The 13507-nt window shown below is 33.3% G+C and overlaps 3 protein-coding genes across 7 annotated transcripts; 2 read left to right on the forward strand and 1 right to left on the reverse strand.

Annotated features, from left to right (window-relative positions):
• Positions 1 to 2844: 2844 nt before the first annotated feature.
• Positions 2845 to 6857, reverse strand: LOC106331944 (signal peptidase complex catalytic subunit SEC11C-like). Of its 3 annotated transcripts, none has more exons than XM_013770385.1 (8): positions 6687 to 6857; positions 4890 to 5002; positions 4676 to 4747; positions 3611 to 3646; positions 3496 to 3541; positions 3315 to 3402; positions 3156 to 3213; positions 2845 to 3068 (listed from the first exon to the last, which is right to left on the reverse strand). In XM_013770385.1, exons 1-8 carry the CDS (start codon positions 6763 to 6765, stop codon positions 3018 to 3020), a joined length of 543 nt encoding a protein of 180 aa, XP_013625839.1. In that variant the 5' UTR covers positions 6766 to 6857; the 3' UTR covers positions 2845 to 3017. The 3 variants fall into 3 exon arrangements, with proteins under 3 accessions (XP_013625839.1, XP_013625838.1, XP_013625840.1); XM_013770384.1 differs by lacking the exon at positions 3611 to 3646 and adding an exon at positions 4546 to 4581; XM_013770386.1 differs by lacking the exon at positions 3611 to 3646 and having other exon boundaries at positions 3496 to 3556.
• Positions 6858 to 6968: 111 nt separating this feature from the next.
• LOC106332208 (DCC family protein At1g52590, chloroplastic) lies at positions 6969 to 8309 on the forward strand. The gene is made up of 5 exons (XM_013770689.1): positions 6969 to 7205; positions 7304 to 7361; positions 7464 to 7571; positions 7833 to 7925; positions 8027 to 8309. The coding sequence occupies exons 1-5, from the start codon at positions 7040 to 7042 to the stop codon at positions 8106 to 8108; spliced, it is 507 nt and encodes a 168-aa protein (XP_013626143.1). The 5' UTR covers positions 6969 to 7039; the 3' UTR covers positions 8109 to 8309.
• Positions 8310 to 9195: 886 nt separating this feature from the next.
• Positions 9196 to 12722, forward strand: LOC106331273 (phospholipase D alpha 2-like). Of its 3 annotated transcripts, none has more exons than XM_013769593.1 (4): positions 9196 to 9308; positions 9560 to 9668; positions 9746 to 11651; positions 12027 to 12722. In XM_013769593.1, the coding sequence occupies exons 2-4, from the start codon at positions 9570 to 9572 to the stop codon at positions 12458 to 12460; spliced, it is 2439 nt and encodes an 812-aa protein (XP_013625047.1). In that variant the 5' UTR covers positions 9196 to 9308; positions 9560 to 9569; the 3' UTR covers positions 12461 to 12722. The 3 variants fall into 3 exon arrangements, with proteins under 3 accessions (XP_013625047.1, XP_013625049.1, XP_013625048.1); XM_013769595.1 differs by lacking the exon at positions 9196 to 9308 and adding an exon at positions 9331 to 9468; XM_013769594.1 differs by lacking the exon at positions 9196 to 9308 and adding an exon at positions 9331 to 9438.
• The last annotated feature ends 785 nt before the right edge of the window (positions 12723 to 13507 follow it).

Consider the following 13507-nt stretch of genomic DNA (forward strand, 5'->3'; position numbering starts at 1 on the left):
ATGTCAAGAGACATGAGAAACGACCTAAGAGGTCGAAGTGGTCTAGTTACGGCTTAGTAATGAAACTAGCTGATTACTCCCATCCTATATATACAGGAAACATTACGCATCAGATGCGTCAATGTGGAAACCTACAGTGAGGTTCACATCAGGGGGAGTAGTGCGTGTTGTACTTTTTTTCCTTCATCATGGTTTTGTCCCACTGGGTTTTCCTGATAAGGTTTTAATGAGGCAACATGAAGCGTACTATGAATCCTGTATGGTTATAGCATCCAAGGGGGAGTGTTATAAATCATGGAGTGGATTGTCATTAACCAGGCCCGGACCGAGACCGGCCCAATACCTAGAAGATGGAGAGATGGCCGAAGCCTAGAGAGAGGAGAGAGAGAGCCGACTTTAGTAGAGAGAAAGGCGGCCACAAAGCTTGGAGAAAAGGAAGTCCTTTCCTTTTCCTACTAGATGTAATCTTTTCATTATTATGTATTAGTAGTTTTCCTAATCCTAATGAGTTTAGGTTTTGGATACTTTCCATTTATCTTCATCTTGTAATCCTTATATAAAAGAACCTCTTGATCATTAATAATAACATAGAGATATTCAGTCTCTAAACACTCTATTTACAACAGTAAACCCTTTTTTAATTATTATATCCTTATCTTATAGTTATAAACAATAATGAACAAAGATATACAAAATCTTGTACTTATCCCTTTCATTATGGTTTTTAATGCATATTACTCTTGAGTTGACCTATTTATTTTCCAATAATTACAGTCTTAGAGATTGTTAATCCAGATAATAAATTATATGACATGTGAACTATATAAATCCAACCGACATCCATGCAGTAGAAAAACTAAACCGTGACTATATGTAGTACAAACAGATTGTTTACGCTCATGCCCATCCTCTTTTAGAGCACCCTCAATGCAAATACCCCACTTGTGTTTCCTATTTCATTTTTTTTTTTTTTTTTTTTTTTTTTTTTGCTGATTTAAAAAAAATAAAAAAAAATTAAAATTGAATCAATCGCGGGCCGCCACGTATTAGTGGGGTCCACGAAACAGTGCAAAAGACATCTCTTATTTTGCGACAGAAGACAACGGTATCCCCCCTTTCGGTGGGGCCCACACCACCTTTTCCCCTAAAAACCCACTTTGCATCCCGTTAATCATGGCCTTAAGTGAGCATCACTTTCACTATTGCTATTATAATAGCTTTTTGGAGCCAAGTGTTTTTTCTTTTTTTGAAACTTTTTTTGGAGCCAAGTTTCTCATGAAAATTTTGGATTAAGAGTGTCAGAATTTAAATTCTACTTCTTATTAAATAATGAGAAGTGTACAAGTGAGTATAAATATCTTTTATATATTAATTGAGAATCTTTTAAAAATATAACTTTAATTTTGTACTAATTACAAAGTAATCTTGCTTATGTGTCACTCCCTTAAACCTTTTAATTGCTGATATGACATCATTACAAAGAGTTTAGCCAAACCTTAGTGTAATATAATTTATCTCTAGCGTAATACATACGAACCAAATCATTAATTTACTACCCAATATAACATTTCATCATACAAAAAAATCCGACAAACCTCATGAGTATAAAATAATGATATTATAATAAATTAAATATGTAATATAAATTTCCGTAGGTAACGTTTTGATCCAAACTGAACACATACATTAAAAACTAAGAAATGATATTGGCCCTATTGATTGCTATTCAAAGGTTCTTCCGCATAATACATAGCAAATCGTCTTTATATAATGAGTAAGGTTCTTCAGCTGTCAAACGTTTCTCTCAATATCTGAACCTACGGTCCTACACAGTAGAGAAATGAAGAACAAATCACAAGAGAATTAAAAAAAAATCATACACGATGCATGTTTTCATTCGAAAAATATCTAAAAACCATATCAATGGAAAAAACTAATTAATATACGGATTGTCTATTATTGATGTTGGTTAGGACTTAAGATTCATTTTAAATTCAATTGAACCTAACCAAATCAATCAAATATTTTCGGTCTTTTAATATTAGAATTAAAAGAGTATTTTATTACCTTGATATACACATATAAAATAATGGGAATTTAGGTAAGTATAATTTATGTATTTTGCTATTAAAAAAATATATACCATACGATTATATATATATATAATATTTATGATTGCTATTTGCTACACAATACTTCAGTAGGTAAATATGGTAATTTAGATTGAAGACTAAAAAATACTTTAGCACTAAGCAATGAATCTATTATATACTATATTAAAAGAAAAACATGGTAATAAATGCGTTTACATTATAATGGACACGTGACAGTCTCGCAGCGATTTGAGAATGAACACATTGATAACCCATATGGTAACATGGGCATTTGCCATGGGTCCGTGGATCCAGAAAATTTTTTATGTTGTTTTAAAGATCTATTTCAATCTGTTAAATTATCAAAAAGACTCATATGTTTGAGTATGATTTGGTTAATATTATTTCAGATTTTTTACATTTTGTAACGCAATATAAGATTTATTTTCAATCATTTTTGTGCGTTAAGATTTATTTTCAATCATTTTTGTTTAGTTAATAATCTATCATACATATATATTCTAATATGTTTTCAGATCAGATCAAACACAAATGTCGGTTTTCAATTCAGGTTTAGTTAAATTTTGAATTCAGTTACAAATTGTCCATGCCTAAATTTGGTCATCTAAGTTCTCAGACATCATAAAAATCCGGTTCTGTTTCATGTTGTCGAGCTTCAATTTGATTTTAATTTGATTTTCCAACAAGTCTTTTCATAAGAAGGCAAATCTTGATTTTAAGGTAATCTCCATGATTAAAACTTAGCTTTCTGATTGTACTATTTTTAACTGGTCTAGACCACAAAATGACCTTTTAACTTGTTTTATTCTCCATTGAAACAACAAAGACTCAAATCAACAACTAGATTATGATAAACCAAAGGGCTTGCATGCAGAGTCCATTCCTTTTCAAAAAAGACTCAAATCAATCTTTGGACGATATAACGAGTAAACCCAATGTACCTATGAGAATATACTGTAAGAAGAACAAGAGAAGATGCAAAAATGTCATAGAGTATTCATCACGGATGGATCATAGAGCGAGAACAGAGAATGTATTGACCTTGATGATAGGTTTTTCTGTCATGATTATAGTCACCCATCCAACATAAGGCAAGAAGCTGAAGCAGAAAAAAAAAGAAGGTAAAACCATTTATGAGTAACTACAGATTAATTCCGGTTTAAACACTATACAAATAAGTGATTAAAGTAAATTAATTACCCGACAGCACGACCCATTATATGATGTCGATTAAGCCAAAGCTGACCTTTAGCATAGAGAAGTCTATCATCTTCAGGGTTATTGTCACCTGGAAACAATAGAAATGAACATGTGAATGGGCGTTGGATAATAACAAATATTATAAACAACTAAACTAACTTTAGATCAATAAAACCGGCACCTTTTGTCAAAACATCGACTTCTCCAGTATTTTCCCTTTCGTGAACCTGTAATGTAATAACCTGAAAAAATCAGAATCATATAGGTGATAATGAGGAAATCTAGAGAAACTTTACCATAATGACACGATGGACAATTGGAATATCACGACCCTAAAAAGAGAAGCATGAATCAAAATACGAGTTAGGAGAAAGATCCCACGATGAATCACTGAATCAAAACTAAGCAAAAGATTTGATCGCGTCTTGCATTATCAAAAGCATTGTTGTTGGCTCGTATTAATCATCAACGTCTGGTAAAGCACCTAGGTAAGTTGGGATGCATATGTTGTAACGACGGCGACACAAGTATCTGGATTATGGATGATGCCAAAAAACAAGAATGGTCGAGAACAATCCTTTGCTTGCCAAACTACCCAGTGAAGTTGTTAGGAGCTGATGTGGATACCTTCTCTGGTGCCACCCCTGCTGGAGAGATTTATGCAACTCAATGCAACTATTTCTTTGATAAGTCATTGTATGGTTACTACTATGACATGAACCAAAACAGCTTTAGAAGAGTTCATATCGAAGGTGGTGTTCGCGATAAAACAAAGAAGCGTAGGTATTGTGTTGAAGTATTTGCGATTCATGATCATGTCGAGAATACAATGTCGTTGTAACAATTTTCTTTTGTATTTACTTCTTCTCAGTTACTTAAGTGTTATATACGACGACCCACTGCTTTTATGCTTTGCAAGTGCAGTTTGGCTGGCGACCATCTATATACATTTGGATTCTTTTCCTCTTTACTTTGACACTTGGTTAGAATTTACAACAAAATTTTATGTTTATCATGAGAGTTGTGTGTCATTCTTCACCCTAAGAATTAGGCATGGACATAAAAAACTGAAACACGAATCCAAAGCTGAACCCAACCAAAATAAAGGTATTGGATTTGTTACATATCCAGCAAATAACCCGATCAGGTTTCATATTTTGATACTTCAGATAATAACCTGAAAAAATCAGAATCATATAGGTGATAATGAGGAAATCTAGAGAAACTTTACCATAATGACACGATGGACAATTGGAATATCACGACCCTAAAAAGAGAAGCATGAATCAAAATACGAGTTAGGAGAAAGATCCCACGATGAATCACTGAATCAAAACTAAGCAAAAGAAAAGGAAACTTACATCAATATTGAAAACAACAATCTCGCCAGCTCGAATGGGGTCCTTACTCATGTGCAAGAACAATATATCACCCTACACGATACCAAATTCATTCCACTATTGAGTAAAACAGAAATATGTTGACCCTCAAAATAGATTATCAGTTACATATCCGTCTAGATAGAAGCAAGCAACACCGCTACAAAATGTAAGCCATTTCAGTGATTTCATTTACCCTCTGAAAACCAGGTTCCATGCTTTCGGAGAGAACAACCACGACAAGGGAATCACTTCCAGTGACACAAATCAAAGCTTTCCATATGATCAAAGCAGACGTGACAATCATCCCTATCAGACAACAAATTGAGATTAGGGTGTCAAATTAGTGTCTAGATGGACATTTTCTGTTTAAAGACATTGATAGTATAAACTCAATTAAAACCATGCCTAAATATGACTAAACCCAAATAAAACTATTGTTGATTTGTACGCATAATTTGGATTTGAGATGTGGTAGATATTTATTAAATAACCAGATTAAGACCCTTCTCTTGCACGGAATGAACATTGTATTTATAAATTATATTACATATTATATATTCTTTTATATATTATAAAATAATATATATGTTGGATAATGAAAAAGTCAGTAACTATTACGTATATAATTGAATTGATGTGAATACGTAAATAAATTTTATTAATCCAAACGATAACTTTTTTCTATTTTATATAATTAAATTTACATAATATATACATAGATAAATAATATATTTTTAATATCGATATATGTTAAATGATGCGTTCTACTCATTTGTATCTTTTAAAACAAAAAATTTAAATCGCTGATAACAAAAAATTTAAATCGCTGATAACAAAATTTTCATTGTGCGATGTTTTTGAAAGTTTTAGTAATTTATAAACATTCAATGAAAATTTTAAAATTTAAATATTAAGTTGTCAGTATTTGTTCAAAGATTTTATCAAAAAAATTTTGTTCAAAGCAAATTTCAAAATTAAAATCTTTATGTACTTTCTATGGTATATATTAATATATATGAGACTTCCTACTTACTTGATTTTGTAATAATTTGTATCTTGTCATCAAAAAAAATCATGGATCATAAAAATTTTAATGTGAGACTTTTTAAAAAGTTCAAAATATAACATATACGGAAAAATCTAAATTTTAATTATATGGTTAATATGATTTTTTAATTTATTTTAATAACTTAAAGTTAAACAAAAATGATAGAGGATACACTAATTTGTATCAAATCTTTATTATTCAAAATTATTAATTTTCATATATATTTTAGCCACATTAGACAATTATGTAATTTTTATTTAAAGAAAGAATTAAAAACAATGATAATTACTTTTGGTTAGTTTAATAAAAAGCTTATTATATATTTAGATGGACTAACTTATTTCTCTAAGGATTCTAAGAATCATTATGGTGATGATACGTGGTTACTCTCAAATGTTGTAATGCTTCTCTTTTAATATATAGGGGATAGTTGTTTTGTTTTTTAGATTTTTATTACATAAATTTGAAAATTCTCATAAATATACATGATATTTTAAAAATTATGTTTTGTAATTAAAAATAAAGAGAATTTCATCTCTCAATCAAATTAGATTTAGCGAATCAACCGTAACTAAATTTTTTGAATATAATAAATTTAAATAGATAAAAAAAGATTAAACCAACAAAGATGAACCTATTAAAATTTTAAAAATCCATGAACCAACAACAAAATTCCAAAATATTTAAATTCTCAAGAATTTTTTTTTTTTTTTTTTTTTTTTTTTTTTTGCTAAATTTTTCTCAAGAATTTTGCTAAATTTTGCTAAATTCTCAAGAATTCTCATAAGGGTCTCTAATTTTATGGAAATTGATTAAACTTTGGAGCCGCAACGTTCATGCAATAGCGAACCCTACTAGCTAGTAGCTACATGCAAGTTACTCAAACTTCGATAAGGAAATCGTATTGAACTAGATTAACATGAGAGGAAACGAAGAACTAACCAAGTCTGATGGCCTGAGTGAGAAGCTGACGAATCTGAATAGATTTAATTGAGTCTACGGTTTCTCCCACCAAACCCATCTTTCACCTTCGACGTTTCAGATCGCAGAGACGAGACGAACGTTGTTTCTAGCGAAGCAGAAGAAGAGAATAGTCTCTAAGGCACGACTTGTCAAAGAGAGCGGTTTCCCAATTTAAAGCGTCTACATTTATAGTGACGTGGTTTAAATCCTTGAATTGAGTGGCTATATTTGGATGACGTGGCATTATTTTACTCGTTTATCATATAAATCTATTCTTATTTCCGAAAATAAAATCAAACTATCAAATTTTGTGTGGCTCTCCGGAGATTGAGATGGCAATCCTTGCTCCGGCGAGTTTCGGGCGGTTAACCGTTCCGCCTCGTGCGCAAGTTAGGGTAAGAGTCTCTGCTTCTGCTAACCCACGCACTTCAGTGGACTGGGTCAAGGAAACTTCAAGCTTTTTCGAACAAGACAAGAGGCCCATCATGTTGTTCGACGGTGATCACTTTGATCTAATCGCTGACTTCTTTGTTCACCTTTCTGGGTTTGTAGAAGAACGTATCAAACAAATTCAATACTTATTTGAATCTTATCAGGAGTTTGCAATCTCTGTAATGGAGGCGTGAAGTTTGTCCGAGACCATGATCATAACAGGTTAGTGTCTGATCTGAGGCAACCATTGTCGTATTAGAACTTTTAGTTTTGTTCACTGAGAGAGCCAAATGTAAGGAATGGAACTATGATATGTGTGTTCAGGAGCATAAGGTTTGAAGCATTACAGAGCGAAGCAGGAAAGAAACTGTTAATGCGGTCTGGACGTGCTCCTGATGATATATCTAGTGTGGTACTTGTCGAGAAAGATAGGTAACAACATATATATATATATATATATATATAGAAAAGCAAAACTTTTGTTACATGAATTTTGATATTGTTAGGGGATCTTGGGATTAGTAGATGCTAGAATATATTTTCTTGTAATTATTAGGGAAAATAGCATTTGTGTATGAGTTAGTTAATTTCCTGTTGGCTAAGTTAATAAATTGAGAGAACCTATTTAAGGTTTTTCAAAAATCTATCAGATATATTGCTTAGTTGTGTTACACATGTGTGTTTTTTGTTCAGGTCTTACATAAAATCAGAAGCGGTTTTGAAGATCATGAAATACATTGACTTGCCATTTCCACAGCTTGCCTTCTTTTTGCAGTTTGCGCCTCTGTAAGTTTTCGCTTCACATGTTTAAATAGCCCAAGGAAACGTAAATTGCCTCTTGTGAGTGAGTGATGTTATAAACAATTTGCTATCCATATTTTCTGCAGGTTTGTGAGGGACTTTCTGTATGAAAATGTTGCAAACAACCGTTATGCAATGTTTGGCCGGTCTGATTCTTGTGAGATCTAAGAAGACATCAGTGATTGGTGATCCTATTTTGTCACAAAAATAAAATAAATATGTGAAAAATGTTTCTACAGTTTAACATATGCTTTTGTATACAGATGTATAGATACAACAGCCTTTGAACAACCCATACATATGTACTCATCATGTATAACCTTTTGGATGATGATATTTGTATCAAATGTGGAAGTCTTTTACATAGAATATGTCAGTAGCGCTGGCTACAATATGCTAATTGAAATCTCTGAGATGCACGCTCTCTACGGTATGTACTCTGAGAAGCTTAGTATATACTGCAATGAATCTACAGAAATTTTAAGGAAGATTTTAATCATTTACTGGGGTTTATGAACGATGGTTCACTGAGTCTTTGGTGAACTTACACCGCATGAAGGATGGATAGAGATGTAAACCTGAAGACGTGTTGATAACATTGTGTCTTGATTTCTTGTGTTTCGCGTCACAACCAGGTGGAATCCGGGATACAAACCGAACATGATCCAAAAAAACTAAATTCAAATCCGATCTGAACTTTAGAATATCCAAACGGATCATGTAGTTAGGTGGTTCATGCAAAAGGTATCTAAACACACAAAAATATTATTGAAAACCCATAAAAAAACACAAAACTGAATTCGAACAAATACCAAAATCTAAATTAATATCTGAAATACGTGTTTATAACTTGAACAAATCATTTAAATACTCAATTTTATATTTATTTTTCGGTCATTAGTCATGTAGTATTCAAGTTTATATGTTGTGGATTTAATATTTGTTTCAAGTATAAGTCATAGTGTAAATACTAAGCTATGTAAAGTTTTGCAATAAATTTGAAAAGCATGTGTAACAAAAAGATCAAAATTTCTGGTTATTTTTTTCCTAAAATCACTAAAGATTACAAAAACATGTTCTATCGATCGCCTTTAGTGTCATCGTTTATCTGTGATCTGGACAATGTCTTAAAACTCAAATCGCGTGGTTTTTGGAGCTGAATCGTCACAGACCGTTACGTGTATATCTTTTTATTTGTAAAACTCATTTCGTCATTGCATCAACTTCTATTAATATCACAAAATATATCAAGCAGCTCCACACACAATTTAGCACTCATTCAAAGTAGCTTCCTTCTCGGATCAAAATCCGAATTTCTTAACAAACCAGCTTCTCTCATCTCTCTATCAATCACTGTGAGTTTTGCAGGTAATACGTCCTCTCTCTCAAATCCATTTTGTTTCTTTTTCTCTTACAAATTGTATCCTCTTTCCATACTTTTTGGGTTTGATTATCGACCGGTTTAGTTTCTTGCGCGCTTGAATATAGTTTAAGACAAGTGATATACTAATCTCTGATCTTGAAGCATGTATTATCAGACATTTTATTTAACTACTAATGTAACAAAGAAACGAATACTATTTTACTAATGTGTTGGAATTGGGTTTTAATGTTTATAGAAGAGATAAAATGGAAGAGTTTTTGTTGCATGGAAGGTTACATGCTACAATATATGAAGTTGATTCTCTTCATGGGAGTGAAGGAGGCAGATCAGGCTTCTTTGGCAAGGTATTAATTTATCATCTATAATGTTTCTGGTTTTAAATTTCTCGATTCACTTTGATATTTGTTTCTAATCTTTTCAGATTCTAGCAAATGTGGAAGAAACAATCGGGGTTGGCAAAGGAGAACCTCAGCTATACGCTACAATCGATCTAGAGAAAGCTAGAGTTGGACGAACAAGAAAGATAACAAACGAACCAAACAACCCAAAATGGCACGAGTCATTTCATATCTACTGTGGTCACATGGCTAAACATGTTATCTTCACCGTCAAAGACGATAACCCCATTGGTGCAACATTAATAGGAAGAGCTTACATTCCCGTTGAAGATATTCTCCATGGAGAGGAAGTTGATAGATGGGTTGAGATATTAGATACTGAGAAGAAACCCGTTGAAGGAGGATCAAAGATCCATGTGAAGCTTCAGTACTTTGGCGTTGAAAAGGATAAAAACTGGAACCGCGGTATCAAAAGTGTTAAGTTTCCTGGAGTTCCATACACTTTCTTCTCTCAAAGAAGAGGATGCAAAGTTTCTTTGTATCAAGATGCTCATATTCCTGGAAACTTTGTCCCTAAAATCCCTCTTGCTGGCGGGAAATACTACGAGGCGAATCGGTGTTGGGAGGATATCTTTGATGCTATTACTAATGCTAAGCACTTAATTTACATTACTGGTTGGTCTGTTTACGCTGAGATCTCTCTGGTGAGGGACTCAAGGAGGCCTAAGGAAGGAGGAGATTTGACTATTGGTGAGATACTCAAGAAGAAAGCTAGTGAAGGTGTTAAAGTTATATTACTGGTTTGGGACGATAGAACATCGGTCGATTTGCTGAAACAAGATGGGCTTATGGCTACTCATGATGAAGAAACTGAGAATTTCTTTCAAGGAACTGATGTGAACTGTGTTTTGTGTCCTCGTAACCCTGATGATGGTGGAAGCATTGTCCAAAACTTGCAAGTCTCAACTATGTTCACTCATCACCAAAAGATAGTTGTGGTAGACAGTGAAATGCCAGGAGGATCATCAAGAACAAAATCAAGAAGGATTGTGAGTTTTATTGGTGGTCTTGATCTTTGTGATGGAAGATACGACACACCATTCCACTCCTTGTTTAGGACACTGGACACTGTTCATCATGATGACTTCCATCAACCAAACTTCCCTGGCGCGGCGATAACAAAAGGCGGTCCTAGAGAGCCGTGGCATGACATTCACTGCCGTCTTGAAGGAGCTATTGCATGGGATGTCTTGTATAACTTTGAGCAGAGGTGGAATAGGCAAGGCGGTAAAGATATTTTGGTTAAGATAAGAGATCTTGATGACATTATCATCCCTCCTTCTCCTGTTCTGTTCTCGGAGGATCATGACTCGTGGAACGTTCAGCTTTTTAGATCAATAGATGGTGGAGCAGCTGCTGCCTTTCCTGACTCCCCTGAAGCTGCAGCAGAAGCAGGTCTTGTGAGTGGTAAAGATAACATCATTGATAGGAGTATTCAAGATGCATACATTCATGCCATTAGACGAGCTAAAGACTTCATCTATATCGAGAACCAGTACTTCCTAGGAAGCTCATTTGCTTGGAGTGCAGATGGAATCAAACCTGAGGAAATAAATGCTCTTCATTTGATTCCAAAGGAGCTATCGTTGAAGATTGTAAGCAAGATCAAAGCTGGTGAGAGGTTTAAGGTTTATGTTGTTGTTCCAATGTGGCCTGAAGGGATACCTGAGAGTGGTTCAGTACAAGCTATACTAGATTGGCAGAGAAGGACAATGGAGATGATGTACAAAGATGTGATCAAAGCACTTAGAGAAAAGGGTCTAGAAGAGGATCCAAGGGATTATTTAACATTCTTCTGCCTTGGGAACAGAGAGGTGAAGAAAGATGGAGAGTATGAGCCTACAGAGAAGCCTGAACCAGACTCAGACTATATCCGTGCGCAAGAAGCACGTCGCTTCATGATATATGTCCACACCAAAATGATGATCGGTGAGTGTTTTAACTCTTGCAGAATTTATAATTGGGCAAATGACCTTAGATAGCATAAACAATTATAACAAAAATGGATATAAGGAGAAATTTTATCGAGATAGTATTAATTAAAAGATAAAATGATTAAATTACTTAACCCTTACATTAACTTCATCCCTCTAAAGACTTAACCCTAAACCTAATAAATAAATCAAAATCCAAATACAAAATGATAAAAAAAAATTCTCTTTTAAACTTTAATTAATGCTATTTTAAGAATTTTCTCATTTGTATAATATTTTTGGAACAAAAAAGTGTTTAAACATTATTCTAGGATAGTTTTTTTATTAATTTTTTATATTTAATTAAATATTTTAACGTCTCATTTTTCAGTTGACGATGAGTACATTATTATTGGATCCGCAAATATCAACCAGAGATCAATGGATGGTGCAAGAGACTCAGAGATAGCAATGGGAGGCTATCAACCATATCACCTCTCAGTAAGACAACCAGCTCGTGGTCAAATCCATGGTTTCCGCATGTCGTTATGGTATGAACATTTAGGAATGCTCGATGAAACTTTCCTGGATCCATCGAGCCAAGAATGTGTCAAGAAAGTTAACCGTGTTGCCGACAAGTATTGGGATCTTTACTCTAGTGAGTCACTTGAACATGACCTTCCTGGTCATCTACTTCGCTACCCCATCGGTATTGCTAGTCAAGGAGACATCACTGAGCTTCCTGGATGTGAATGCTTTCCCGACACAAAAGCTCGTATCCTTGGTACTAAATCTGATTACATGCCTCCCATTCTTACAACCTAAGCTATGTGGCAATGTCTAGAGGTAATAAATAACTCTCTCTCTCTCTCCTCTTTATTCTGCTGCAATAGCTTTAGTAATATAAAAACAATTGTCTAGTAATTAATAAGCTATATTATCCTTAATTGGTATGATGTCTCACCGCTATGCGTTACTTCTTTTTTTTCATTCAGACATTAAGGTTTTGGAGAGATTGTTGTCTTTTTGTTACTTATGTTGATGTTAATTACTTATGAACTTATCTATTATATTTTCTCTTTAATTATTGTTTTACTGAAGTCAGCATCTATACATGTTTAGTGTTTGGTTGAATATCAGTTGCTTATTGATTAATATGGCTCGTTTGAAAATTAATATATGGCCTCAATAATAAGAATTACCTTCAGATTTAAGTCTTTCTATTTATCATCTTGAGGCACACCTAATCTATATCTGTTAAAAATCATATTTGAAATTGAACATGTACATTAGCTTTTAAGTGTTCATATATGAGGATTCACTCCAGATTAGTTAATTCATTTCTACGCTTATACAAATCATGCATGATCTTAATCAGTACCAGTCTATAAAATGTGGTCTAAAATCACTAATTACAACCGCATAGCAAACACATATATATGTTAAATGGATTGGGTCATTTCTGGCAGGATTTGTACTGTATGAATTAGATTGTAGTTGATTAAGAATTTTACCAAAACCTCAAAGAATCAAATCCGTTCTTGTCATAACTAGATTACGAGAGTTCACAATTTTTTTGACCATACCAGGTGTGAATAAAAATGAAGGAAATAATTTAGTAAGGTGTGCCGTGTGCGGTTGATTTTGTTTTGGACATCAAAGTCAGTCAACACATATGTCAATCTCTTTCTTTCGCTAGGTCCTCCCAAAACAAACTCTTGTGATGTCTCTCTTTGAAGTAGTTAATATCCTATAAACAAGTTGCACAGTACGATGATGATAGATGCTAAAATCTTATATCTTTTTTTTTTTTTGTAAACTTAAAATCTTATATCTTGCTAAATCTGTTTGTTATACGTAATACGTTACTGT

The sequence above is a fragment of the Brassica oleracea genome, chromosome C3 (genome assembly GCF_000695525.1).
Source record: "Brassica oleracea var. oleracea cultivar TO1000 chromosome C3, BOL, whole genome shotgun sequence".
NCBI classification, from domain to species: Eukaryota; Viridiplantae; Streptophyta; class Magnoliopsida; order Brassicales; family Brassicaceae; genus Brassica; species Brassica oleracea.

Excerpts from the sequence above, each read along its gene's own strand:
- LOC106331944 (XM_013770385.1), bottom strand. The coding sequence starts at position 6,765 with ATGGGTTTGGTGGGAGAAACCGTAGACTCAATTAAATCTATTCAGATT. Across the intron at positions 5,003-6,686 it reads CACTCAGGCCATCAGACTTG|GGATGATTGTCACGTCTGCT; the intron begins GTTAGTTCTTCG and ends GTTGTCTGATAG. Across the intron at positions 3,214-3,314 it reads ATAATGGGTCGTGCTGTCGG|CTTCTTGCCTTATGTTGGAT; the intron begins GTAATTAATTTA and ends TTTCTGCTTCAG.
- LOC106332208 (XM_013770689.1), top strand. The coding sequence starts at position 7,040 with ATGGCAATCCTTGCTCCGGCGAGTTTCGGGCGGTTAACCGTTCCGCCT. Across the intron at positions 7,572-7,832 it reads GTACTTGTCGAGAAAGATAG|GTCTTACATAAAATCAGAAG; the intron begins GTAACAACATAT and ends TTTTTTGTTCAG. Across the intron at positions 7,926-8,026 it reads TTTTTGCAGTTTGCGCCTCT|GTTTGTGAGGGACTTTCTGT; the intron begins GTAAGTTTTCGC and ends TATTTTCTGCAG.
- LOC106331273 (XM_013769593.1), top strand. The coding sequence starts at position 9,570 with ATGGAAGAGTTTTTGTTGCATGGAAGGTTACATGCTACAATATATGAA. Across the intron at positions 9,669-9,745 it reads GATCAGGCTTCTTTGGCAAG|ATTCTAGCAAATGTGGAAGA; the intron begins GTATTAATTTAT and ends TAATCTTTTCAG. Across the intron at positions 11,652-12,026 it reads CCACACCAAAATGATGATCG|TTGACGATGAGTACATTATT; the intron begins GTGAGTGTTTTA and ends CTCATTTTTCAG.